Raw genomic sequence first — 26,366 nt, 5'->3', positions numbered from 1 at the left:
AATCAATACCATCTGGTTTTCCCAGTCATCTCTCTAAAGGCAAAGTCTCAATTCATCCTTTTTTGCTTTTAACCCTCTACCCCCTTAAGTTTCTCCATGCAGGGGAAAGAAAATTGAAATGCTCAAGCTAACATATGACAATGACCAGATGCCTTTCAGACAGTATAGAGTTAAATTTTACTAATCCACTTCTAAACACTTCATCTTTGTTAGCTGAACTTTTTTCTTTTTTTTTTTAAAAAAAAAAAAAAAACATTTCAGCAGCAAGTTACACTTCTGTTCTACACCAGAGAAAATAAAACTGGCACAAGAGGCTAGGGGATACTGCAGCAGTAGCATGTAGCCACCTAGAGAAATCCCAACACTTGGAAACAGCAGCTGTTTGGGATTTAAAAAAAAAAGACACTTTGTAACATCAATCCTACAAAACTTGCCTGAAAAGACAACAGTATTGTTTTCAACAACATTTTTTAGTTCTGGTTCCATTTCAGTGTTCTTAGCTGTAATGTAAGCTGTTATTTCCATAGATGAAGACTTACACATACACTTTACAAAACTGAAATCATTCTCATTTGCAATAACATATCTAAAACCAAACAATGTGTAAGATGAATATGAAACTTCCCCAAATCCTGACCAAATGCATGGATGATTCCCACTGATGCTCCCCTCCCGGAACAGAAAATGGTTCATTACAGTAGAATTTAGTAGACGTGCAGGTATTTTTCCAAGTCTCATCATGACTTGCTCCCAACCATAAGTGGGGGGAAAAAAAAAGCAAACCCACTTATATACATACTACTAGGTAATAAATGTTTGAATAAATTGGGAATTAAAAGTGCAAGTGCTGACAGTAAAAACCTGAAGCCCTCAGGTAGTCAAATATGAGAAGTTTAGAGTATGAAGTTTCTAATGTACATCTGCACTAAAGCCCACTCCACAATTCTTGAACAGATCAAGACTTCAGTGAGATCTTCACAATTAAGTACACAAGGCCTGCTTCTAAATAGCAAGGAACAAGAGTAACAGGAGAAAGGGTAGAAGCTGAGAATTAAGCCCCCTGGGAAACGATGAAAACTTTTTTAAACCAAACCAGAATATTTTCATTTTTAACAAGACGACATTCCTAAAAGTAACACTGTGTGCCTGTAAACCCTCTGAAGAAATTACGTATATACAGAAAACACCTATTAGAGAGCCTGCAATTGTCCAAGTTAAGCTTATTCATGCAATTTTCATCTGTCCTTTTATGTGTTAGGATGTATTTTAATTACCTTATCTCATTATCTACCTACTTCTTTAAGACCTTGTAACACTTGAAACACTCAAACAGCTATCCAAGATATAAAGGTATCTACCTTACTGGGTGGGAGGCTCCTAAAGCATCACACAAGTTAAGTACAACTGCGAAGTTGTTTGCTGAACACTGCTGTAGAAACCAACATAGAAGTTTATCAATTAAAATATCAAAATATTTTTGTATTTCTTTCAATGTTTTAGAAGAAGTGTTAACTGTATTGTGCAGAAGGTGATTACCCAATACAGATTATCCCTAGGGCATTATGTTAGCACTTTTAAATTTGTTAAAAATAAAAATGGAGGGACCACATTCTACAGTGAAATGACCTGATTCAACAATAGTGTCTTTGGTTTTAAAACAAACTTTGAGGCATTGAGAGTGAACTTGACAGACTAGCTCATTATTATCCTAAGCTGAGGGTTGGTTTTGGTTGGTTTTTTTAGGATCTTGAAACTTGCGTGTGGAAATACCATTATCAAGTAAGACATGCAAAATCTTGAAAAATGATAGCTTTGTTACCCAGTTTGAAAGAAAATGCTTCTAGAATCAAAATAAAAGTCCACATTACACAAAATGAAGTAGTAAGTAAACTAACCTTTTAAAATCCTCATTTTCTTTACTGAAAAAAACCCTAAAAAGTTTCACAGCCAAATTAAGACTACAGTTTTAAAATAATTTATTCAGTCACATAAATATTTTGTAACATTTGCATGTTCCCTTTTTCACATCCTTGGCACACAATATAGCTCTTAACTTTTACAAAACTAGTGTAAACATCCATGGAAAATAAAATGAAAGCGGGACATATGTAAAAATTCAATAAATAGCAAAAGGAGTGAATAATTGAAGGAAAATAAGTAATTCTTTCCTACAAAGACCATGTAATTACAGTTGAATGTTTAACTGAAAGAACTTTTCATTTTTAAAAAATAGTGAATTAAAACTCAATTTCCATCTTTCTGCCATTGTTGCATTTAATCAGATACATGATACAATTCTTTAACTAGTTCAAATTCTTGAATGAACAATAGCAATTCAATGCAATTGTATGATTTGAGGCATCAACAGTTTTGGTTCACATACAGAAGGTTACAAACCAGTATATGCAAGTTAGTGGTTTTGGACAGTATAACTTCTAAACTCCTAAACTCCCTTCCAACATGACATTAAGATTTTCCTTAATGAGCGTTAGTGTATAATCTGTTCTTGATAAAGATGACATTAGGCAGATGTTGTCGGACACCTGGATAATGCTGAATGTGGTTGAACCAACGAGACACGTTAAGGTATTGCTCCTTTTCTTGCACTGTGAGGTCCACCTGCATGGGGAAGAAATACAAGGTACCGATAATACAAGGCACTGCATCATTTTTGTCATAATGTGGTAAGGTAAAATAAAGGGGGTAGTTTTACAGCGGATTTCAACTCACATAAAATGTTGTTACAGTCCAGCAGTATTCTATCTTAATGTCACATATTAAAATTCACAGCCAAAATATTTATTTATTTCTAATTTACTCAAATGAACAGACCTGGAGGGTGGAATATACATATGTATGATAGAGAGGGGGAAAAAGGGCATTAGCTTGCTTGAATTTAATGCATCTATCTATTCATGGGGCTAGCATATAGTATTGGGAGGGGTGGGGAGGAGTTCCACAACACACACAAGTCTTTCATGTTAATCTAGCAGGTAGTCTTGCCTCACAGGCAAATTGACTGCTTTGTATTTCAAGGTGTATTATAAGTATAGGAGTAAGTTTTTTTCAGGCAATTTCAGACAGGATAGAAAAATTGAAAGTTGTTTTCCATTTTGAGCAATAGTCATACAGTAGTTACTAAGAAACAGCATAGCTTAACACTTAACTGTTCAGTATGTGCTAGCTCACATTATTAAGATAGCAATGGCATGATTCAAATTACTACAGTAAAAAAACTGGAACCTGTCCATACTTCATAAACATATTTAAAGTACTATCACTTACTCCTACAGTTTGAGGTCCTGTTGGTCACCAGAGTTCTTAAGTCAACAGCAGTCACTTGCTTATTTTAACCCAGATCTTAACAGCTGCGAAATCAGTCAGGAAGAAGCCTCCAACTATCATATTCCTTGCCACCAGAATTGTGGCTAAGATTAACAAAGAGCTTCAAGCCTACCTTTACTTTTATCAGAGGACTGGCTCAGATAGTCATCTGCAATTACAGATCTTAACTATACCTTTCAAAGTCTTTTAAGTTCAAGTCAGCAACATCCTCAAAGCTTCACTACAAGTCTTTTATTACTTCAGAGTTTTTCAAGCCAGCTGTACAAGAACTATTCCCATCCTGTATCACCTGTATTACTGTTCCTTGATTAGCAGTTCTAGGTCTCCTCATTCCTCTGTAATGAAGTTAGCTTATCAGGTTAGACAATCTGTTTCCTCACATTAACCTACTACAACTGAATTACAAATGGGGTAGTCCTGAAAACAGACTACAAAAACTGCATCAGGAACAAAATGTGTCTTCATATCAACTACCCTTTCTTATCTCACCAATACTTAAACCAATCAGTGCAGGATTCACCTCACTTCATTTTCAGTTAGCTAAGTTAGCCATCAAGCTTAACCTGGTCATCTTGACAACACCTGCGGTCAATGAAAAAGGACACATCTGCAGAGGACAGTTTTAACAGAGAAATCACTAGCTAGACATGCCTAATATTTTTCATGTTTAGACTTTTAAAGCTAACCAAGGTTATTCCCCTTCTCAAAAGCTAAACAGATGGCATATTCCTTATGCATTGTTCTACAAACACCAGATTTCATGGATAACGCAGGTTCATTGCAAATTTGATCTTGGGCACCCGACAGCTGGAAACAAATATGTTCCACAAACTTTAAATCACAGAAGAGCTATACATACTCATTTACTCAGCTCTACAAGTGAAAAGCTGGTGTTCAAAACTAAGTCTCATGTTAAATTTCACCTTGTGACACACCAGCCCTTTCATTTCAAGAGCTGTCTATAACATTTGCTGCTTCTCCTTACTGTTCTCTCACACAGCCCAGCACTTGGCTTAGAATTGGAAAGCTTTAAACATGTAGAGGTAAAAAGAAAATAAGGGTATGTACTATAAGATGAACTACTGGAAAAATACTGAGGAAGAAGAATTTCAAGGAGCTGCAGGAAGGAATTCTAAACTAATGCCACATAGCATTAAAGCTCTATTAACAGCAAGTTAAAAGCATAGTAACCGCAGCAACAACAGAAAAGCGGGTATCTTGCAGCTGTGCTTAAACCCAAGTAGTTCTTCCTACAGGACTCACCAGCCAGAATACAAGCATAGCGCTGCACACGCATTTCCATAACAAATTCCGCAATTTTGAACTGTCACAACCCCCAGTTCAGGCAGTACAAGAAAATCTGCTTTTCTTACTGCTGGCATGGAAATGAAAAGACTATTCAAAAAGCTGTATAGTCTGATAGAAGTGCACAGACAAATCAATTAAAACACAAGGACGTATGTTTCTAGCTCAGCAAAAATAGTAAGAGAGTTAATCAGCATTAGCCAAGTGAAAGACAATAACACTCTTAAGGGGAAAAACTCCAGAATTTTTAAAGGCATTACAAACAAAAAGTGGAAGCTATTAAAATGTAACACTGAGTGCCTCACAAATTGCCCAAGCTTCTACAAGTACAGTATATTCAGGACAAAAATACCCTGCAGTACCATTTAGGAGAAGATGCTTTTGACCACCTGCAGTTAGTTATAATTAATGGTAGTTGGAAGCTGGTGCTTGGTATGAATCTGTAGAACAAAGCAACAAAGAGCATGAAAAGAGCAACATGTGTACTGTAAGGCCATCTAAAAATCACCGAAAGTGAAGAAAAATATTTAAGTATGAGCAGATACCAAAACCACTGTCACTAAGTTCCGTGTGTTGTACACTTGAAGTCATAATACCCTTTTTCAAAGTCTGTAATGGGTAAGCACTTGGTTATGAAAATGCTGAACTATACTTCAGATTTTGCAGCAAATACAGTATCTCCTCCCCATAATTTTATACTGATAATTCTCAATCTTCACATTTCTCTGATGTAAATCAAAAATAAGGTCTGGAAAACTAGTCCTCCTCCATTCCGTCAGCGCAGTGAAAAAACATCTGAAGGGCAAAAGAGACAGCTACTCTAATAACAAAAACCCTTTTTGTACTCTAGGCACAACAAGCAAGATATTTTTACTTATTTACATAATGTACTCTATCAGTGAGATATATTAAAAAGCACTTTGTGGCATGCTCTACTTTTTACTTGGAACATAACTCTTAGGTTAATTGTTTAGAGATCACTTCCATGGCATTTTTTACAACATTTTGTTAGATGGGTATTTTCTGTTCTTCCTCATTAAATTAGATAATTCCCCCAAGTTAAGAAAGGCTGCTCTTCTGCTGTTAAAATAATTATTTGCTATTAAAGCAATTATTTTAATAGCAAAGAAGCAGACACTCAATTTGACAGGCCTTTTTTTTTTATGTCATGGAAAAAAAAAGCCTTAACTCTTCTACCGCAAAGCTCACCAAGGGTAACTAAGGTGGTCATCATACAATGCAACTAGGAGAGTTTCTACAAGGGCTATAAATACCCAAGCTTTAATTATATTTACTTTCAGCAGCATTGGGGATGCAGGCATAAATTCCCATCCACACTGCATGTGCACGGGAAGTCTAAAAATACCTGCCTACATCTGAAGTTCTTCAGCATCAAGAAAAGGATAAAATGCTATCTCACTTTTTAAATTTAGACTCTAGATATGAGGGAAAGTGGAAAAAAAAAACCAAAAACCAGTTGAATGGTGTATTTCATGAAATACATGTTCTTTCACATGGTTTTGACTGATTTTCTGCTGTTAAAGGAACACGCTTAAAATTAAATCTTTTCTTTAAAATAAAACTGGTTTTTGTAATTCAGTTTAAGTACCATTCCTAGTATCATTCTTTAGAAGGAAAGCCTGTTATCCCAGAACTATGATAAGCAGCATATCAGTGAATAATAACAAAAATTAATGGCAATCTCTATTACAGGTAATGTTCATTATGGAAAAAATTAACTGGAAAATAAGCTACTATTGCAGTCTCATTATAGTTCAGTGTTAGTACTTCTGACCTGAGGAGAACAACTTTGTTTTGTACTTGATTTGACCCCAAAATTTTGACTGAGGCTTCTTCCATTTGCAGATTAAATTTCACCCATAAGTTATTTTCTAGACCTTATTAAAGAACTTTAAGTCAGACATATAGATTTGAGACTACTTCTTTGGTTCTGACAAAATTTTTGAAGTATAAAAACAGATCAACCTTCATATTGATTATTTCTCTTAAACAAAACTGGACTTGTGCTGTTTGAAAATACTTAAGAATAAAAACATAGGGAAACTTTTTTTATTTAAAATAAAAAAAAAAATATATGAAAACAAGTTCATCACCACAGGGGGAATTTAATGCTTACTGATTGCCTGAGCTATCCTCAAGCAATGCTCCCAAATTCATGTTTTCTCTGCAATCTATGCTTTAACCTAGTAGAACCTCATTGTTCATATTTACCCACATATGCATTTAAGTAATCAAAGTGTCCAAACACAGCAATATTTATATTAGACACATGGAGACACAGAATTACATATGACAATGTAAATCACATTGATTGAAAAAGCGCATTTAGACACATAGTATCAAGCATTAACACTTTTTGGGTGTTTGTGACCTACATCATGATGCAGAAAAACGTGTACAATTTAGTTCCTGCCTTGTTATTACAAGCATATATTTTAATTAATAGACTCAAAATAGACTCAGGCTGCAAGAAGCCTGAAACACCACCTGCGAATCTGACTCTCACTCATTAAAATACTAATTCCTTTCCCACAATATGGATTGTTAAACACATAGTACTATTGTGCTAATTAAGACAACTAGAAGGGAGAGGAAGAATGAAAGAAAGGCATATAACTGCAAAATTAAGAGTTGCTGCTGGTCAGTAGACAAACTGTTCAGTAAGTTCAAATGGACAAGCCTGAACAGTGTAGAATCAGGTTCCAGAACCCCCTCCTGGATAATGGGAAGGGCAAAATAAAGGTGGGAGGAGTGGAGGAATACGAAGATGTATGATATATATTCAGAAACACTAAGAAAGGAAGATGAAACCACAGGTGAAGAAGCGAGCAATAGGACTGGGTGGTCTTAAAAACCTTTCCAATGAGATGTGCATCAGAAGGTTTCTAAAGTTTTTATAATACTTGGCTCATTCAGGACAATCATGGTATGTCACTAATATTTACAGTATTCTATTACTAATGTCTGTGTTAGCATGTAGTTGTTAGTCTATCAAAAGCAGGGAGATTAATTCTGAAAGCCATTATCAGTAACATTTTCAGATCAATTTCCTAGACAGCTTGATGGACAGCAAGAACTGTGGGTCTCTCCCTCCGTGCCTCCCATTTCTACCTCCTCTCTTACTGATACTTTGCACAAGATGTAGCCGAAACCGTGGTGGATATGACAAACTGCTTCCCTAGACCACATCACATTAAGAGATACAGCAGTTTCTGCCCCCCCGCCCTTTAAAGCTTAGGGCAGAGAAGCGGCTCTGGACCTACTCTCCTCTTATTATAGGAAAAATAAAAATAATTTAAAAAAAATCACAGGATTCTACAGTTCAAGATCTTACCTCTATAGTTAAGTACTAATATTAATCAATTCTGAAACCTTCAAAATACATGTAATTCCTAGCTAGTAGCTTCTAGATTTTCCTCTTTATTTAGGATAGCCACCCCATTATTTGCCCTTTATACCTTTCCGATTCAGAAAATTCTCTTCCATGAAATCAAACATTTCAGAAACAGATGCTGTACTACAAACTTGTCCCAAGTAGTGTGTGGATGGTTGCAGGCACCCAGGAGCACCAAGTCATTTGTTTTTACCATCTGTTCTATTTCCCAAAGCAATAACTTGTGTCTTTTCTTCTTGATTAGGTGGTCTACTCTAGAGCAAACTAAATTTAAAATATGCCTGATTTTCCCCTGCCTAAGTTTTGAAAAAAATGTCTCATTTGAACTCGTACTCTCTTACAGCATATAGTGTCATATTTTTAGAAAGTACTTAAGTGTTTTTTCTATGTCTACATATCATATGTGAAAGGTAACCCATTCTGACATTCTAGTCAACACATCTATCCTACTACTTATGATATTTTACAAGGCAAATATGATTCAACAGAATTAATTCTAAGTGACTTACTCTAACATGTTTTCTGAAAAGAAGCTTCCCTTCCCTCTCCTCTGCTTTGCACTCTCTTATTTGAACTTTTACTCCTGGACAGTCAAGATACATATACACAAGTTCTCTCTCATTTTTGGTAGCATTTCATTACCTGATCTTCCCCCCCCGCCTCCCTTTTGAAGTGTAGCGTTCTTGCACTCTTCTTGCAGAACCCTGCTTTTGAGTGTATAAAGTAACCATTTACCCAGTTGACTGAATTCACCGATTCTCAAACACATGCATTTGTCAGAGGCATCTTTTTCTGATTATTCCCCCTCCTATTTTTCTAACGTAAACCTGACTGATTTTATCTTCTCCCAAGAATTTAGCAGACTTTTTTGTTTAAGTCCTTTGGTTTGTTTAGTAGTACCCACTCCAGAGAAGGATGGCTCATTTACAATCACGTTCTAGCCACCAAAATACAAGTAACTTCTACTGCTTCATCTTTAAATTACCACTTGGGGTTCAGAACTGAGGTGCAATGATTTATAAGCACTTCATAGTAAACCCTGAGCTGACTACAAAGAATATCAATATCTTCTCCACTCAGAACAAAATTTTATTTTTGTGGGTTGTTCTTTTTTTCTCATAAGCACCAGCTCCCCATGTTATTTTCATGTTCTGTATGTTATCAAGGCTTATCGTTAAGTCTTGAAACACAAATGACATTTTGTTACAGTTCATACTTTGATATGCATTCATCCTTCAGGAACTTAATTTACATGCATCTTTCATAGTAACATTTCTCCAATACTAACAAGGTTAGTACTTTCAGTTCTGACATGTCCTTTCAGTTTAATTTATCTATTTCCCCATGTAGTTCTGTAAGCAGTCATATTTCAGACTTGAACAGATAGAGTCCTCATATCTAGAAACACAGGGATAGATATTGTCCTTGTTGTATTACACAGAGGAAACTAAGGCATTCTGGACACTACAGATAATACACTTATTTTGACAGATCCATAGCTAAATATTAAAAAAGTGAAAAATGAACAACTTAAAACCAAGTTTTATTTGAAGTTCTTATAAGAAATCTCTCCATTTTTGTTCTGTAATTGTCATTGATCAATTCAGGACATCAACTTCTACAACAATAAACTGCCCTTTAGATAAACAACAATTATGGTAGTTGTATGTATAAAAATAATGCAAATAACACTTACCATGACATGATGCAATCCATAGTACATCAAAATATCTGCTAAGGTAAAAATGTTTCCTGCAAAGTAGACTTTATCTTCAAGGTGTATGTTAAGATCCTAAAAAGCAAAAAGTCATTATACTGCTGTAGTATTGACTTTGTAAGGCAAAATATTAAGGTAATTGTTAAAAATAATAAAAAACTTTCTCTGGAGACCATACATATAAAACAAAAGCCAGCTTTAATTTATCCCAACTCAGCAAAGGAGAAAAACATTAAAAGAAGAAAAAAAATCTAAAAAGTATCAAGGTAATAAATGAAGATATCAACACTCTTTGACAGTGAGAATTCAATAAAATTTAAGTGTTGGTCTCTAAACAAAGTGCTAGCCAGCTTGCTGCACATAGTTTTTCACAATTCCCCCACTTACATTCACTAAAATTTTTGTAAATACAAGTGTGATTTATTTTATATATTAAGCTAACTCCACAGAAATACTTTCAAATCTGTCTTTTCTTGGCTTCAAATTACTGGAATTCAAAAATGCAAGAGTTGTGTAATTTTTTTTTTATTAGCACATATGACTCAGAAGCACTGCTGTTTGTTATACATTTAACATTTGATAAGTGGAGAATGCAGCCCTATGATCAAAGCAGAGCATATTGCTCTTCCAGCAGCAGCTTCTTCTGTCCTCCAGGACTCACTCAATGCAGCTGGTCAGCAAGGTTCTGGAACTGCAAATGTGTAAGAACCAGGGAAACACAAAGGGGTAGGTGGGTGGGAGACAAATAACATGTTTCAAACTCATCAGCTGGTATCATTTGACACCTGCTTTTATTGATGTTGAAATCACTGCTAGCAATTCTTAATGATTGATACTGTCAATTCAGTTGCTATTTAAGTCCATATGAAGAGAGCACTGCTTCAACATTTGAAGATCGTATCTCTCAACAATTCCTTATCAGAGGCTGTAAGGGTGGGTAGTAGAAGGCTTCCATTTAGGTTCAGTGAATAAATATTTGAAATCTGTATTACTGAAAGACTCTTTTTCATGGCTTCCATTTAAGACAACCTTTTAAAAAAAAAGTCTAGGGCAAGGAGAAGGGGGTTAATAATTAGTGAACAATTTAAAAATTACATTTAGCCTTAAGCATATTGCAGTTTTTGTGGTTCCATAATTTTACTTATATGGAGATATCCTACAATGCATATGTAAAAAAAAATCAAAACCAAACCACAAAACTAAAATGCTGAGACTTGAGACATCTGACCTTGCATTTGAATTTGACAAGTTTAACTCCATTATGCCACCTTACTATTTCTTTGATAACCTCTTCATGACAGGACTCCTGTAGTATTTAAACATCCTCACATCTGCTTTTATTTCTTTTATTAGAGCAAATCAGGGAAAAATATTAATCCCTGCATGGTTTAAATTCTGCAAGGTCATCTGCCCCTGGCTATGTAGCTTCTTTTCTTTAGACTGCTTTGTTCATGTTAGTTAGCTCTCAATTTACTTTAAACATGTAACTACAGTTTTGCAGAATTTCATATACACAAAACAAAGGCAAATGCAATGTTAAGAAAAAGCTTGCAAGAAGAAAAAAATATATCTAGAGATCTGTTTATTAGGGAAAAAAACCCATAAACTCGTCTATTCTGACACAGATTCTCTGACCTGCATTTTTCGTTTTGATTAACCAGAAATTCAACATGCATTATAATGAGAAGTAATGCCCCTGAAATTATAACCCCACCTCTCCCACCCCCTTTCTTCTTAGTTAGGCTACAGAATCAGGATTTTGTAAAGTAAAAAGCTCTGAAGGCACAATTAACACTTATTTCCCTGCTCAAAATTTTGGATTTCTGCATCAAAGAAGTTATGGCATGCTAATTCTTAGTTTTATACATCTTCAAGAGGTAGGCTAGTTTCTATGGAGAAATTGTTTGCCCAGTTGTTCGGGATGGGTAAGTATCATACAAACATGAGTTAATATCATACAAAGAATAAACGTGCTCTTTGAATATACTGCACATATATACTCAAAATATTCATCAATTAAAAAAATCCTACAACTTCAAAGGCAAGGTAAGCCATTACAGTGTGAATAATTATTTATTCTGGTTCATCAGATTTTATGAAGTCAGTTAATGGAGCAAATGGAATTTGACAAAAATAGTTTACTCTTGGATAAATTAGCATTAGTTTACAATTCTGTTTTTGAACATGTACTTTCCTTCCATAAAATATAGACAGATCCTTCGATTTCATTCTGTAAGTCAAGCTAATTCAGAAACACCGCAGTACAATTTTTTTCATGCGTACTAGGCACATTTAGTTAATCTTGCCTCATGGGTTATGCTTCCCATAGACGATTATATTATTGGCTAATAGCCAACTGTGTTAAAATTCCTGAAAGTCAAGCTTTCTTAAGTGACCACAGTGTTAAACTGAAATTGTGTTCCTGTCCTGGAGAGATTAATGAAAATATGAATACAAAACTGCATTTGAGTTTCTATTACATCCAGGAAATTCAGGTCTGTTAGCTGTCATTTGTATCATTGTCTTTCATGTACTGAACATCACTGTTTAAATAGTCTTGGAAGTTGCTTTTAACTAGATGAACTTATTGTTGCAATCCCTCAGGAAACCCTTTCTCAAACTTCAGACAGGTATTTAAGGCCTAACTGCAGTCTGATGCACTAATATGCACTGAACAACTGCAGCAATTCAAATTCCATTTTTGGGTATGAGGGGGAACAAGCAATGGAAAGAAGAGATGTTGCATTATTTATGGGCTAACTGATGGATTTCCATTTGCTTGTTCTATGGAAAAAAAATCCAATTTACAGCCCATATCTAGAGTGACAGCTCAACACATCCCATTCACAGCACACTCCTGGCTACCCCACAGTATCGCTTGCTATCTTTTAAGGACACAGTCTAATTGTCTGCAATCCAAGTCATCCATTAAGGCGACTGAATCCCTTCCAATCACCCCAAGTTAAGATAGCAGCTCGGATAAGTAGCAGTTACTTCTTAAAATGACTCAATAGCTTACAATGGATCTAATCATATTCTGATTTTGTTTTGGATATTTTGTCCACAACAACACACCGCTGGTGTATGTACTTCCCTTACACGCAGAAGCACATCCTTTCAGTCAGCAATATTCTCGAGGTCATTTATGCCCTAAATGCCTTTATCTCACACCACGGAAAGACAAAGAGCTGAGCACTCTCAAATGCCCCAGGCAAGCCTCTGACAATGCAGAACCCAAGAAAAGGATTCTGCAGCCATATCCAAAACCAGCAGAATTTCACTGTTGGGGCATAGCCATATTTTTAATTCTAATGCAAGACTTTTCTGTCTAACTGGCAAACTATGAGCTAAACCTGGTGTATTGGGTTTGCATGGCAAGGTTTTGGTAGCGGGGAGCTACAGGTGTGGCTTCTGTGAGAAGCTGCTAGAAGCTTCCCCTATGTCCGATAGAGCCGATGGCAGCCGGCTCCAAGACAGACCCACCCGCTGGCCAAGGCTGAGCCCATCAGCGACGGTGGTAGTGCCTCTGGGATAACAGATTTAAGAAAGGGAAAAAAACTGCGCAATGGCAGCCAGAGAAGAGAGGAGTGAGAATATGTGAAACAACTCTGCAGACACCGAGGTCGGTGAAGGAGAGGGAGGAGGTGCTCCAGGCACTGGAGCAGAGATTCCCCTGCAGCCCATGGTGAAGACCATGGTGAGGCAGGCTGTCCCTCTGCAGCCCATGGAGGACCACGGAGAAGCAGATATCCCCCTGCAGCCCACAGAAGACCCCACGCCAGAGCAGGTGGATGCCTGAAACAGGCTGTGACCCCATGGGAAGCCCTGGCAGGACCTGTGGAGAGAGAAGCCCATGCTGGACAGGTCTGCTGGCAGGACTTGTGACCCCAAGGGGGACCCACGCTGGAGCAGTCTTCCTGAAGGACTGCACCCCTTGGAAGGGACCTATGCTGGAGTAGTTTGTGAAGAACTGCAGCCTGTGAGAAGGACCCACTTTGGAGAAGTTCATGGAGAACTGTCTCCCATGGGAGGGACCCCACGCTGGAGCAGGGAAGAGTGAGGAAGAAGGAGTGGCAGAAACAACATGTGATAAACTGACCGCAACCCCCATTCCCCGTCCCCCTGTACTGCTCAGCGGGAGGAGGTAGAGGAAATCAGGAATGAAGTTGAGCAGGGAAGGGTGGGGGGGAAGGTGTTTTTAAGATTTGGTTTTATTTCTCATTATCCTACTCTGATTTTGATTGGTAATAAATTAAATTAATTTCCCCCAGGTCGAGTCTGTTTTGCCCATGACAGTAATGCTGAGAGATCTCACTGTCCTTATCTCAACCCATGAGCCTTTCATTATATTTTCTCTCCCCTGTCCAGCTGAGAAGGGGAGTCATAGAGCAGCTTTGGTGGGCACCTGGCATCTAGCCAGGGTTAACCCACCACACCTGGTCTGGAAAAATATTATTTTCAATATACTGAGTTTCCTGTAAAAGACAGAAGAAAAATAATCAAAATTCTATCTTTTGCACCTGTAAGCACACAACTTTTCTCCAGAAAAGCGAGAGAGGTGAACATGGAAAGTCAAAGTTTAAAAAAACGCTTGCTGGACAAGCTTGCCAAAGGGGATAGGCATCCCATTTAGAAGTCTGTCAAAGAACAGCATACAAGAACTGTGGATTAACGGCATGGACAGAGCATGGATTAAACTGCTTACATATTTGTGGAAACAGTAGTTTTTCAAACAAGCACATTAAATAAGAATTGAAGCTCTCTTATTCAGATTTCTAATTGGATTTCATGATTACAGCCAGACAGCACAGGAAAATTAGGACAAAACTAGCTGAAATCAAAAGTACAAAATACATTTTTCTATGAGACACTGAAAATAGTACACAAAAATTCATGGTTACAATTATCCTTCGGAGACAAGAGATTTCTACATTTCTGCGGAAGCTTTTCTGTGAATTCAAGAACAAACTCCCAGTTATTTAGAACATGCCACTGAAGATGGGGTGGCTGGGAAGAACTCTCAAGTTTTGAATACCTAAAATTGACAAAGCAGAGACATTCAAATCTCCTGAATGGAATTCATTAACATCCAATTAGACATTTGATGGCACAAGTGTTTCACAAAGGTTCTCAATTCCTTCCCGGAAGCGTAGAAAAACTACTAGTTATGAAGCACAACTACTCAGTAATTTCCAGACTTTTTTTCCTATGCAGCTTAATTTACCACTAACCAAACATCAAAGCAGCAAAGGAAAATGCTCTCTCATCCTATGGAAAAGAAAGTTAACATAATACATTGGATATTATGTTATCACTGCTATTGACAATCATCATTCCTACACATCTGCTGAACAACAGTCCAGAGGTATTGCTCCCATTTATTTTGTCCAGCACAGGAGCTCAAATCAAAGTTAGACAAAACTCCAAGAGCACTTTCATTGGCCGGTTCTGAACAGTACGGCATCTGCTCTGAATGAATATGAAAAGACCTGGTTGAGATGGTCTGACTACTTCATGACTGTTTTCATGCCAAGTAACAGCTTTAGTCAACATGTCAGTATGAACGATTTAAGAAACATATTTCCCTAAGGCCAGAAACCCCTTCCTGTTCAAATTAACAACCATTAAACCAATTATTTACTCATGTTTTTGAGAACCACATCACCTCAGTTAAGGGTTAAATAGAGGCAGCCTAAAGTTTATAGCAGAAGTGACTGAACTGTTTTCAGCACAGCTTATTATAAATTGTGGCTCTAGGCTGCAACTGTCCCAAGACTGCCATTGTGTATTCCAGACACGTTATAAAACTACAATCTCAGACTTGCCTCCCTATTTTAGTTTTTCTTTTTTTCACCCGTACTCCCTTTTGGCATAGTATACTTTAATGGTAGGCTGCCTCTTTTTCTGATTAATCATGGTGGCAAGAGAACAAATTAAAAAAAAAAATCTTAATTGCTATACTACGAAATTATTAGTGCTGGAACAATTCCAGAGCAGCCCTGTATCAAAATAAATTCTGGCCGCTCAACATCCGCGAATAAAAATCTGTAGGAAAATTTCTGTAGTATCTATTAGAATATATTTAAAGGTAGAGATACTCCCTCAAGTGACACTGACTGCTTCTCTGTAAGGAAATTTTGTTTTGTTTGGAAACACTTGATTTATCTATGTATTTGTATTTCAGTACATTGTCTTTTCTCCACTGTCAGTGTTGCTAATGCTAAAACTGAAAAGGGATACCAGCTTCAGCATGAAACCATCGTATCTCTGCATCTGGTTTTAATACTGAAATGCAGTTCTGCAAATACTCACATGTGTGCGCTGACAAAGCAGGTATCATCACTTAAGCCATCCAGAGCAGATGTATTTTGTTAGAACACGACAGAAAACTTGCTTTTCATTTTTATATGATAGAAAGGCAAGAAAGGTAAATAAAAGTTGGTTATTTATTCTCATATGGCCTTCTCACAGTTCAGGAGAGAACAAAAGGCATCACAAGTTTGTTTGAAAAACCATTGAAATTATATAATATTTGTCAAATGTTTGTTTTAAAAAATAAATAGACAAAATGGACCTCCTAGGGCCACTTAGTCACACCACCTGTTCAAAGTACAGCTAAACCTGAAGTTAAATCCTGATTAGTCAATGCCTCCTTCAATCAAGTTCTGAAAATCCCCAAGGGTAGACAGTTTTCATGCGGTATCTGTAGAGTAACCATGACTGTAAAGGTTTTGATAGCATTTGCACATAGAAAATAAGACCAGAGATGTTACAAAAAGAGAAGCAATGTAAACAAACTCATGCTTAACCAATGGACGATATTCCATAGATGCAACAAGATCAAGATAATTCAGATTATCTGTGGTGTAAGTGAGAGAAATGGTTCTTTAGGGCTTTCACCACATTGATCCTTGTAAAGCAGGCATAAGATTACAAGTCCTCAAGTCCAAGGAGGCTGTCAGTTTGAAAAGAATAGATTACTAACAAGGTTTTGCTCTGCACCATTTTAAGATGCAAGATTTTCCTTGCTTTTAAGTAACACAATGTGTTAACTCTTGAGCGCTGCTTCAGTTTATCTTTGGTTTCTGCAATACTCCTAGTTGACTCAGAGTCACCACACCTAACAAAAGTCAGAAGTATTAATTAAGACTCTGCTAGCCTCAAGTCAACCTTCCTAATACCTTGCAGCTCAAAAAGCTATTTCTAAACCCAGACTCACTAGTAGCACTGAGCATTGTGTACTTTCCATCTAAAACACACTTTCAAAATTAGAAAAAAAAATAAAGACTTTAAAAATTGATTGAATTCACTGTCGTTTCATACACACTTAGTAAACAGAGCCCTTAGCGCTTAACAGTGTAAAGCAAATTTTCTCTTCAAGCTCTGTTCCCACAAGACTGCACAAATACTAACTACCAGACAAAGAGTAAAAAGGAAAATAGAGTAAGTTTTGATCTCTACTCCCTGCCATCTGGCTGCTCAAATAAGAGGGTGACCCTTGAGATTCTCTTTTCTGCTTCCACCTGTTTAAGAAGAAGTAAGCTTCAGACTACAAGAAAAGTTTAATCCAGTAGACCAAAGCCTCCATACAAAGTAGCTCGATGTGAAGGGCGCTTCTGCAGAGGTTCCTTTATCATTTCACTTTTCACACACAATTCTGTCCAGTAACTCCTTTTGGTATCAGTACCAATTACCATAACATCAAGTATGGCCTGTATTCCATAATTACCAAATCCATAAGAACAGCTCTTAAAACAATCAGAGCAGTGTTATCTTGAAATACAATACAACTTGTTTATAACTGGGGTTTTATGAAGATAGTAAGAAACTGGCATCTTACATGGCTAATAAGAGACTAGGCAGCTGAACAATCTCCAAACTATCTGGAACACCCTGGGTCGTTTACAGCATTACAGCCATAAAACACATAAGAGCTCTGCTTCATATATTTTAGAGTTTAAGCTGTTTTCTCTCCTGTTTCAGGTTGTTGGGGTATTTTTGTCAATAAAAATGAAAAGCAGCAAGCAGAATAAAAAGCCTGTAATATAAAAATACTGTCATTCTTCAGCGCTTGCTCAGTTTTATTAATTGGTTGCTCATACACACATTAGCACTGTAATCTTCTTCAAGGTCTAGTCACTCAAAAAATTCAGTGGCAAGGTAATTAAGTACTCCTTACCTTCAGAATTATTCTAGTATCTTCTTTACTAGAGCCTCCATCTACTCGAGTCACTCTATATTCCAACCACTGCTGAACAACAGCTTTCTCTTCCGCAGTTCTTCCAAGCAGTTGGTCTTTCTTAGCCTGTTTAACTAAGTGGGCAGCTATGGTCGTTAATCCTGTCAGACCAGGACCATTGTTTGTTTGAAGAACAGGAACCTAGAAGAGGAAACAGAACTGTAATACTAAACAACTCATTCAAAAAGCAGTGTCTATAAGCTATTGGTTTTTTATAGTCCCTCAAAAGGATCTTAAAAGCAATATATCAGAATTTAGAAGTATTCCTACTAGAGGTAGTAACATCAAAAAAAGTATATGTTCTCTTTTTACTCTTTGGGGTGGTTTATTTTCAGTTTTTACAGAAGAAATGTATTTAACACACGGATGTGGACAAACCAAAACACCTTTAGCTCCAACTAATCAAATTCTGCCAATATTAGCAAGAAATATTATTGCTCGTTCTAACACTGGCAGAAATCTTATTAACTAACTTTTAACTCATTTTCAAATTCAGGACTAACTTCAGATCGTAAAGTTAGTAGCATGCAATTTCTCTCTAAGCAGATCGCAGTAGCCAGACTTACTGAAAAGCTTATTCATACTTACTGTTCTATTGCCAAATGCTCTGACAGAAGTCAGTAGTTCATTGGTAACAGGGGAGGACAGGACAGTAACAGGACAACACAACACACCTCTAGTTTTAACCATGTCTTTGTCAGCGACATTACCACATGTTAAAACCATGGGAAAAGAAACTGAACCACTAAGCATCAAAATTAAGTGAATGAATTGAAACTCACTGCAACAGACTAAAGCCCCTTCAGTCATTTATGACATCAAATGATAGAAAAGAAACTGATTAAAATGCAATACTTTGGACTGGTTTTTTTTTAGTGTCTGATCACACAGAGGAGCCTGTCTATGTTCAGATTTAATTAACATAAGATGCAAGTTGAAACCATAATATTCATTTTGCAGTTGTACCAAGAGTCTTTGACTACTATTCAATTTTACATTGAACATGCAGTCAGAAAAACTACAGACAGAGCTAGTTAATTGACTTTCCAGACTTCTGCTTTACAGTAACAGCATTAAAATACGAGTTGGGCTGCTAAATAATTAATAAAGCTTTTGCAACCAAAGACTGCATATATTGCTATTCAGGACTCTAATCATAAACAGTATATAAAGTCAAGAAAAAAAACATATGACAACATAAGGCAACCACACAGCTTCTTTTCTCTGTTGTCCTTCTCCGAGAGAATCACGTAAAGGCCTTCACACGTTTGTGACACCCTCAGCCCCACATTACATATTTCATGCCTCACATGCCTCTTAAACCACAGAACTTAATGTTTCCATACAAATTTCAAAACGTGAAGACATCTACTTTAAAAGAACAAAATATTTAAGAGCAACAGTTGTTTACTACAGATGCATTTCTGATATTAACAACATATCTTTTTCACATAATTCAAACGCACCAACACAGGTATAACTGCACTAGCACCAGGAAAATGCAGGGAGAAGGAGAGTGGTGTAAGAAGAACTACGTTTTAAGCTGACATCCCTCCAACGACACACAATAACCCTTTCACAGAAAAGGTTTCCAGAACCTGCGAGGCCCTACAGCCGCAACTTACGGTGGGTGGTGAAGGAAGGGGTTGAGGGAGAAAAGCTGAAACCCCCTGCTCAAGGGGAAGAGCTGACCGTCCGGGGATGCGCAGCGGAGGCCGACACAAGGCCCGCCCGCCCCAGAGAAGAGGGATGGGAGGCCCCAGCCACCGTGGCACCGGTGGTGGAGGCAATGGTCGCGCGGGGACGGCGCAGGGCCAGGCCGGGGAGGCGGGAAGGGAAGCGGCGAGGTAAGAAGCTGTTGGGGAAGGGGGTCAGGGGACACCCGCGCACGCCGCTGCACGCTCCCGGCCCCTCCTCGCTCCCTTCACCTTCCGCTCCCCCTGGACGCCGTACTTGTTCCCTTTCGGCAGGCCCAGCAACTTCTCCAGCAAAGCTAGCTCCTCCACGCCCGGCCGCGGCCGCGCAGCAGCTGCCATCTTTGGTGAAGGACCACCTGGGAAAGGAAAGGCCGCGACCGTCGCCACCTGACAACAACCGCTCATCCCATTGGAAGACAAAACCACCACACCGGCAAAGGAACCGTCACTGCTATTGGCCTGAAGGAATCGGCCAGCCAATCAGACGCTCGGCTCAGCCGACGCATGCGCCGAGCCGGGCTTCTCTTTGAAACCCCGCAGGGGCGGGGGAAGAGCGGTGGCTCACTAAGAGCGCATGCGCAGCCGCGGGCACACATTCCCCCGCCCACATGGTGTTTTGCGCATGGGTACGCCGGGCCTACGCTGGCGGCGGCTAAGCCACGCCTCCAGGGTGTGGCCTCAGCCGGCGGGGCGGGGCGAGCGCGGAGGGGTTGCGGCAGCGGCGCCGCCTTCCCGTGAGGGGCCGTTCCGGGCGGCGGTTTCCCGGCCCCAGCCCGGCAGGGAAGGGGGGACACATCGACGAGGCGGCCTCCTCGCCGCTCCACGGCCAGGCCACCGGCGGCGGGGTCCGAGCAGCCCCGCGGCCTCCCGGAGCAGGGCGCTCCCCGGCCCGCGCCCGCCGGCCGGCCCTGCCGGAGTCGGTTCGTAACTCGGATGGGGACAGCCCCCCTTTCCAGCGGAACTAACGGCAGCCTTCTTCCCGGAGAGGGGCAGGAGCTGTTGGTGGGTTCGGCGCTGTGCCTCTGACGGGGGCAAATGCAAGGGGGCAAGGCGGTGGCTTTCCCCACCCCGGTGCAGGCCCCCCCGCAGCCCTCGGTTCGCAGCGCTGCCGCCCGGCCCCGGCCTTTCTCGGTGGCTGGAGGCGTGCGGGGGGACCCGACCCCCGGGGGTGCCCCACTCTCGGTGTCCTGGCCTGCCCGGTGCCCCGCTGCCGCTTCTTCATCCAGTGGATCGCTTAATGCGATTGCAACGCGCTGTCTTGTGGGGCGGCCGGGGGACACCGTCAGGTTGGCTCGGCGGGCGCGTCCCTCCCCTCCCTCCGGTCCCCTGGAGAGCAAGCCGGGGGAGAGTCCGCTGCTTGTCCGTCCGCTTAGCAGGCCTGCCTGCCTCCACCCGGGCAATTGTGAGCTCCTTGCCCAAGCGTGGCCGAATTTAGCGGAGAAGCTGAAGTTTCAGAGAGAGTTATGTTCCTGGAGGTTTTGTAAAATGAAGGGAGGATGACCGCGCAGAACGGAGCCGTTACACGCGCCGACCAAGGGATCGAAGGAAGAGGGGGGCTAGAAGTAGGGTGAAGAATCATAGAATCCTTTAGGTTGGAAAAGGCCTTTAAGATCATCAAGTCCAACCGTAAACCTAACCCTGCCAAGCCCACCACTAAACCATGTCCCTAAGCCCCTCATCCACACGTCTTTTAAATACCTCCAGGGGTGGTGTTAATGAACCATGGTTAATGATAGTAGTGAAGTTAAGAGGTAAAAACCACAAAATCTGAGCTGGCCATGAAATAGCCTGATTTAACTGCACGTTAGTGTGTTTGAGATTTGTTAAAGACATGATTTAATCATCTTTCTAGCTGAAGATACTCTGCTGCAGATGTCATACCTCTACATTTGATCATAAACGTTAGAAATTAAAACAATTTTAGATTGGCAGGTCTATTTGTGCAGAACATCAAAGTGCACTTCTTGATAGAACGCTATTAAAAACCAAACTATCATTTTTACTGAAAACAACGAGCTAGTCTTGTCCTACTACTGACAATTTCAAAATACAGACTCAGGGCTATCACTGCGTTAGTCATCTTAAATAAGATGATCCTGACAAATGTCCTGGTTCTTCAATGAAACACTTTATCTTGATACAAGGTGACATTTAGATTTGTACCTTCTGTTGCAGAAAAAGTCTGAAAGTGGCCACAGAGCCTTCCTCTGAGTGGGGAACAATTCTGAAATGGTGAGTGGATTTTTAAGCTTTTACAGGAATTTGTCCAATCTTTTATATTCACTTCTGCGAAGCACTTCATTTAAAAAAAAAATGTTCTGCCTTGAAAATGGCATTGCTCTTTGCAAAGTTTTTTTTTAATTCTTCAGCTCCTTTCCTGCAGCAATATTTTGAAATGCTAGTGTTCCAGCTGTGTTCCAGTGCGATACCAATGAATGATCTAAAATTGTACGTAAAGCCTTCATTTTCAGTGGGGAAATTGGTAGAAATGTTTTGGCAATTTTTTAAAAAGCTAATAGATTTTTTCATTATTGAAAGATTTCACTTTCAGTATCTATCAGTAAGTATATACCTGCATTTACAGGTTATTTTATATACTTAGAATTTTAAAATGCTTTGGAACCTAGAAGGTGAGGCATACCAGTGTGAAATACTAGTGTCGATGGGTTGAAATATCTATCAGTAACAATAAAAAGAAGCTTACAATTTCAGTCAGATGGAAAGATAGAGCTGGGTTTTTTTTGGCTTTCCCCCCACCTCAAAGTTTTAAAGTCCTTGGAAGGGGAGACTTTATAAATTAGGTGGAGGAGATTAACTGCTTACGGTTGTGTAGCGGTTTTCCCTTGATAACAGTGCTTAGCAGTGTCTCTCTCCCTTTCTTTTTCACTGCACAGTTCTCCCCTCGTTCCATTAGGTGGAGCTTTGTGATTAAGACTGCAGAAGAAACTTGCTTCAAAGTGCAAAATAATTCACCACGGAGTAGCTGGGGGAGGAGGCGAACGAAACCTACTTTGCTTAGAGGTATCAGTGTCCTGCATGCAAGCTCGATACACAAAAATCTGAATCAAGACCCTCACACACAGGGCAAATAACTTGAAAAATCGATTCTGTCAAACGGAGCGCTTCTCTAATTTGCTGTTACCATAGTCAAGTTCCAAACCTAAAATACCTTAGGTTATAAATTAAATGTCAAATATAATTAATTTGGCACTTGAAACATGAAGTGGATGACTGTCCTTTAGAGAAAGCCTGACAGCTTTATGTATGTCACATTGGTATCTGTTAAAATGAGCTTTACATGCCAGACAATCCTTGTGTGAATCATATTGCTGTTAGCTGTACCAGAATTTTGTCAATGTAATAAGTCTCAGAACAGTTTTCTCCTTAATTGTCTGAAGCTTTTGCAAGACAGTGTAAATCAAGTGTCATCTGCCTCATCTGTGCAAAATAATGGTTTTATCATACATCAAATAAGCAATTTATTTCTTATTCATTACCAGAGAAGTTATTGTTGAATATTTACATACAAATCTATATTTTATACAAATGGAGAATGTTTTCTGCCCTGTGCCTTGGACCCACTGCAGTTACAATTTGAATTCAGTTTTCCTTCCACCTTCTTATATTCAGCAGCAGCGGCTGTAGTCCTGCAGTACCCTTCCACAGGGAGGTCCAGGTTATAGCTGCGTGTACCGCTCCTTTCTCAGCCCACTGCCCCGATGCATGGAGACCCCCTCTTGCATGCCCTCCTCCCCTTGCCCCAAACCAGAAGCAAAGAGGTCTTTCTCTACTTTTTGCATTTTGTGTCCCTGCTTTGCACAATGAACCACACTAGCCTTAACACTTATTTATTCACAGGTACCCTTGGGGAAGTGGAGAAGGCGGGTTTGCCCAATGGACACTTTTACACAGTTGTTGAAATAAAAATATCAATAAGCCGCATTATTTCCCAGTAATAGGACCAGTAGGACCTTCCTAATTCAAACCTCATAAAAATTCCCCAAGCAAAGATTTAACAGCAGAGTGCTTCAGCAAGGTTTCATTGCTGTAGTTTTACAATTAATTGTTAAATACATATAACAAACTGGCTAAATGTTTGTGACTGATACCCTTTACACTGCCTGATCTACAGCCTGTGTGAGTGGAGCTATTCCTTTAGCGTAAGAGCAAAAAAAAGGGGCTGAGACCTTGCTGCTATTACTCCGCTTGTTGAAATGAGGGGAACGTGTGCAGTCAAACTAAAGATCCAGACTTGTTCCTAGTCCCTGCAGCAGCTGAATGAAGCAAAGATGAAATCGGATTTTTTTTTTCAAGTTCTCTTGGAAAATCGAACACATGAAAAGAATGATTCTTGTAACAGCCATCTCTCTTCTGCTTCAGCTTCCCTTTTCTTCTGCTCAACCCCATGCTGTACTGCAGAAACACGAGCCCCAGGTCCGTGTCAAAATTTAGCCACTCTTGTATGTGTCAGGCAGAAAACGACTTAACTCAAAAGCTGTATTTTAAACCTAAGAGGCATGGTAATTTTATCTTTTTGTCTCATTTCCACTAGGTTACACCGACAAAAGGACTTCTAGTCGGAATACTTTCTGCAGGCAACGACTTGGAGATGTTACTGTCCCAGCAGCCAGCAGCTGATTTTAGCCTAAGAGCATATTGAAGGAAACAGGGAAGGGAAAGTTGCCATGATATTACTGCTGTGATAGCACAACACCAAAAGTAGGGCAAGGGAGACTTGTGTTCCTGAGAAGACTGATCATGTATGTCTTAATTTAGCAAAATATGCATATGTTTATATTCATTGAAGTCGAAGCGACAGCAGGATTCATCACTGACCATTAGAAAATTGACTTAATTCTTTTTGTCTTCTGTTCCATGGAAGATGACTGCAAGTCACGGTGCTGCCCAGGCATTACAGTTATTTAAGGTCATCATTTTAGTTGCTAGGCAGTGCCGGATCCATGGGCAGGATAGCTGCATTACTGCACTGTTGCATAAAAGCTAATTAGCCCAGGTAGGAGGCAATTAGCTCTGCACTGCTGTGCCTGTTTTTAATGTGTTCCCAGAACTGACACGCTTGTTTGTAGCTCTGAGTTCCCTGAACTTTGGCTGTTAACAGGTGCGTCTGCGTTTGGTTCTCAAAAGCATCATGACTTGGTTTTGAGATTAAACAACTGTTGAACATGGGTGTGAGTTTGGGTTTGATAATTCCAAAATAATTTTGACTGTTTTCCATGGATTTGGAGACCAATCAACAAAGAGTGTGTATGTATTCTCATATATATAAAAAAGTATCTATAAAAAATGTCTCATTGGTGTTCCTTTGAAGTGTCTTTTGTCAGAAAGCCCAGGTAACTTTATTGTTCAATAAAGAAAGAGTCAACTCTTAGGCACTGATTGTCACAGATTTGATTTCCCTGAGACAAGAAAATATGGACCTGCATGGAAAATTTACTGAGATCTGTAGAGACATATCCTACTCTCACTTCCATCCTTGTTTCTTAAGTCAAATTTACTATCGTTTATTACTCACTCACCTTCCAAATTAGAAGATGTTATTAAAGAAAACCATTTGCAATTGATGGGTGTATGGAAATGAAGAATTATGGAAAACAGCTGATCGTTTGGCACAGAAGGGAACAAACTGATGTCTGATATAGTAATCTGAACGCTAGGGATCGGTGTGGCAGAGGACCACTGGTTTGTTCAGCATTCATGCGTATCTAGCACAAGCAGTTCTGTTCCTGAGAGACAGCTAAATCGATGAAGCAGATAACTAATTTTAAAAGTAGTATACCTAGGACACTACACCGAGTTTATCATGTGTAAATGTGGTACATTTGGTTGTTGAAAATGTAATCTGCTTTTTCTTTTACAGCTAAGTAAGTGCTGGGTTTTGTCTGCTGTGTTTTTGAGAACAAACGTGATCATTGTAACTGAATCGCTGCTGGCAAACTGGTTTTGGGGGGTGTGCCCTGTTTACGTAACGCAGAGTCTTGGGATGAAAAGGCTAAGCTATTTCAGCATACGCTATCAGTAATGTGCCACGTTAGTCCAGTCTAATTCTGTTCTTTGTTCTCCAGCTATCGCTGTGCTGAGCTGGAAATATGTCCTGAACATACACTAGATGGCAGGCGGGTCAGGTGGCTGGAAACGAGCCTTGCCCATTCATCACACCGCCTTCTCTCCTACCTCCAAAAGATCAATTGGTCTTCCTCAGGCCTATACAAAAGCACATTTGGCTCGCTGTACTGGATACGAGTATGCAGTCAGTGGACTAGAAGCTGATCTAGCCCTCTGCCCACAAGATGCTAGGCCACGTTGTTTCCGACAGATTTGCTTTTGCCTTTTAGCCGACAAGGAGAAGATGCCCGATCAGTAACAGCTCGATCAGTAGCAGCTGTTGTTGAGAATAAGGCTTGTGTTAGAGAAGTGGATGTGTTAAAGAAGCGCTGTCAGCACCTGAGGCAGGCTCTGATGACTTGTCTTCAACAGTAGACTCCTGTATTTGCCCTGCAGGAGATGATGGCAGCTTGTCGCAAAATTTTTGTAGCAGAACATCTTTCCAATGCCCTGTGTTTGCCCCAGGATGAAAGATGCCCTCAACGTTGCCCTTAAAGTGGAGATCTCGTTGCGATGCCAGCACGT

At 39.5% G+C, this 26,366-nt stretch overlaps 1 protein-coding gene across 1 annotated transcript; it reads right to left on the bottom strand.

Annotated features, from left to right (window-relative positions):
• Positions 1-1,959: 1,959 nt before the first annotated feature.
• On the bottom strand, positions 1,960-20,077 carry EEF1E1 (eukaryotic translation elongation factor 1 epsilon 1). The gene is made up of 4 exons (XM_059815518.1): positions 19,950-20,077; positions 17,962-18,162; positions 9,762-9,857; positions 1,960-2,619 (listed from the first exon to the last, which is right to left on the bottom strand). Exons 1-4 carry the CDS (start codon positions 20,055-20,057, stop codon positions 2,479-2,481), a joined length of 546 nt encoding a protein of 181 aa, XP_059671501.1. The 5' UTR covers positions 20,058-20,077; the 3' UTR covers positions 1,960-2,478.
• Between the last annotated feature and the right edge of the window lie 6,289 nt (positions 20,078-26,366).

Source organism: Gavia stellata, chromosome 3 (genome assembly GCF_030936135.1).
Source record: "Gavia stellata isolate bGavSte3 chromosome 3, bGavSte3.hap2, whole genome shotgun sequence".
NCBI lineage: Eukaryota > Metazoa > Chordata > Aves > Gaviiformes > Gaviidae > Gavia > Gavia stellata.
Note: the sequence above shows the minus strand (reverse complement) of the source record. Positions and strands in the feature narration are given on the sequence as shown.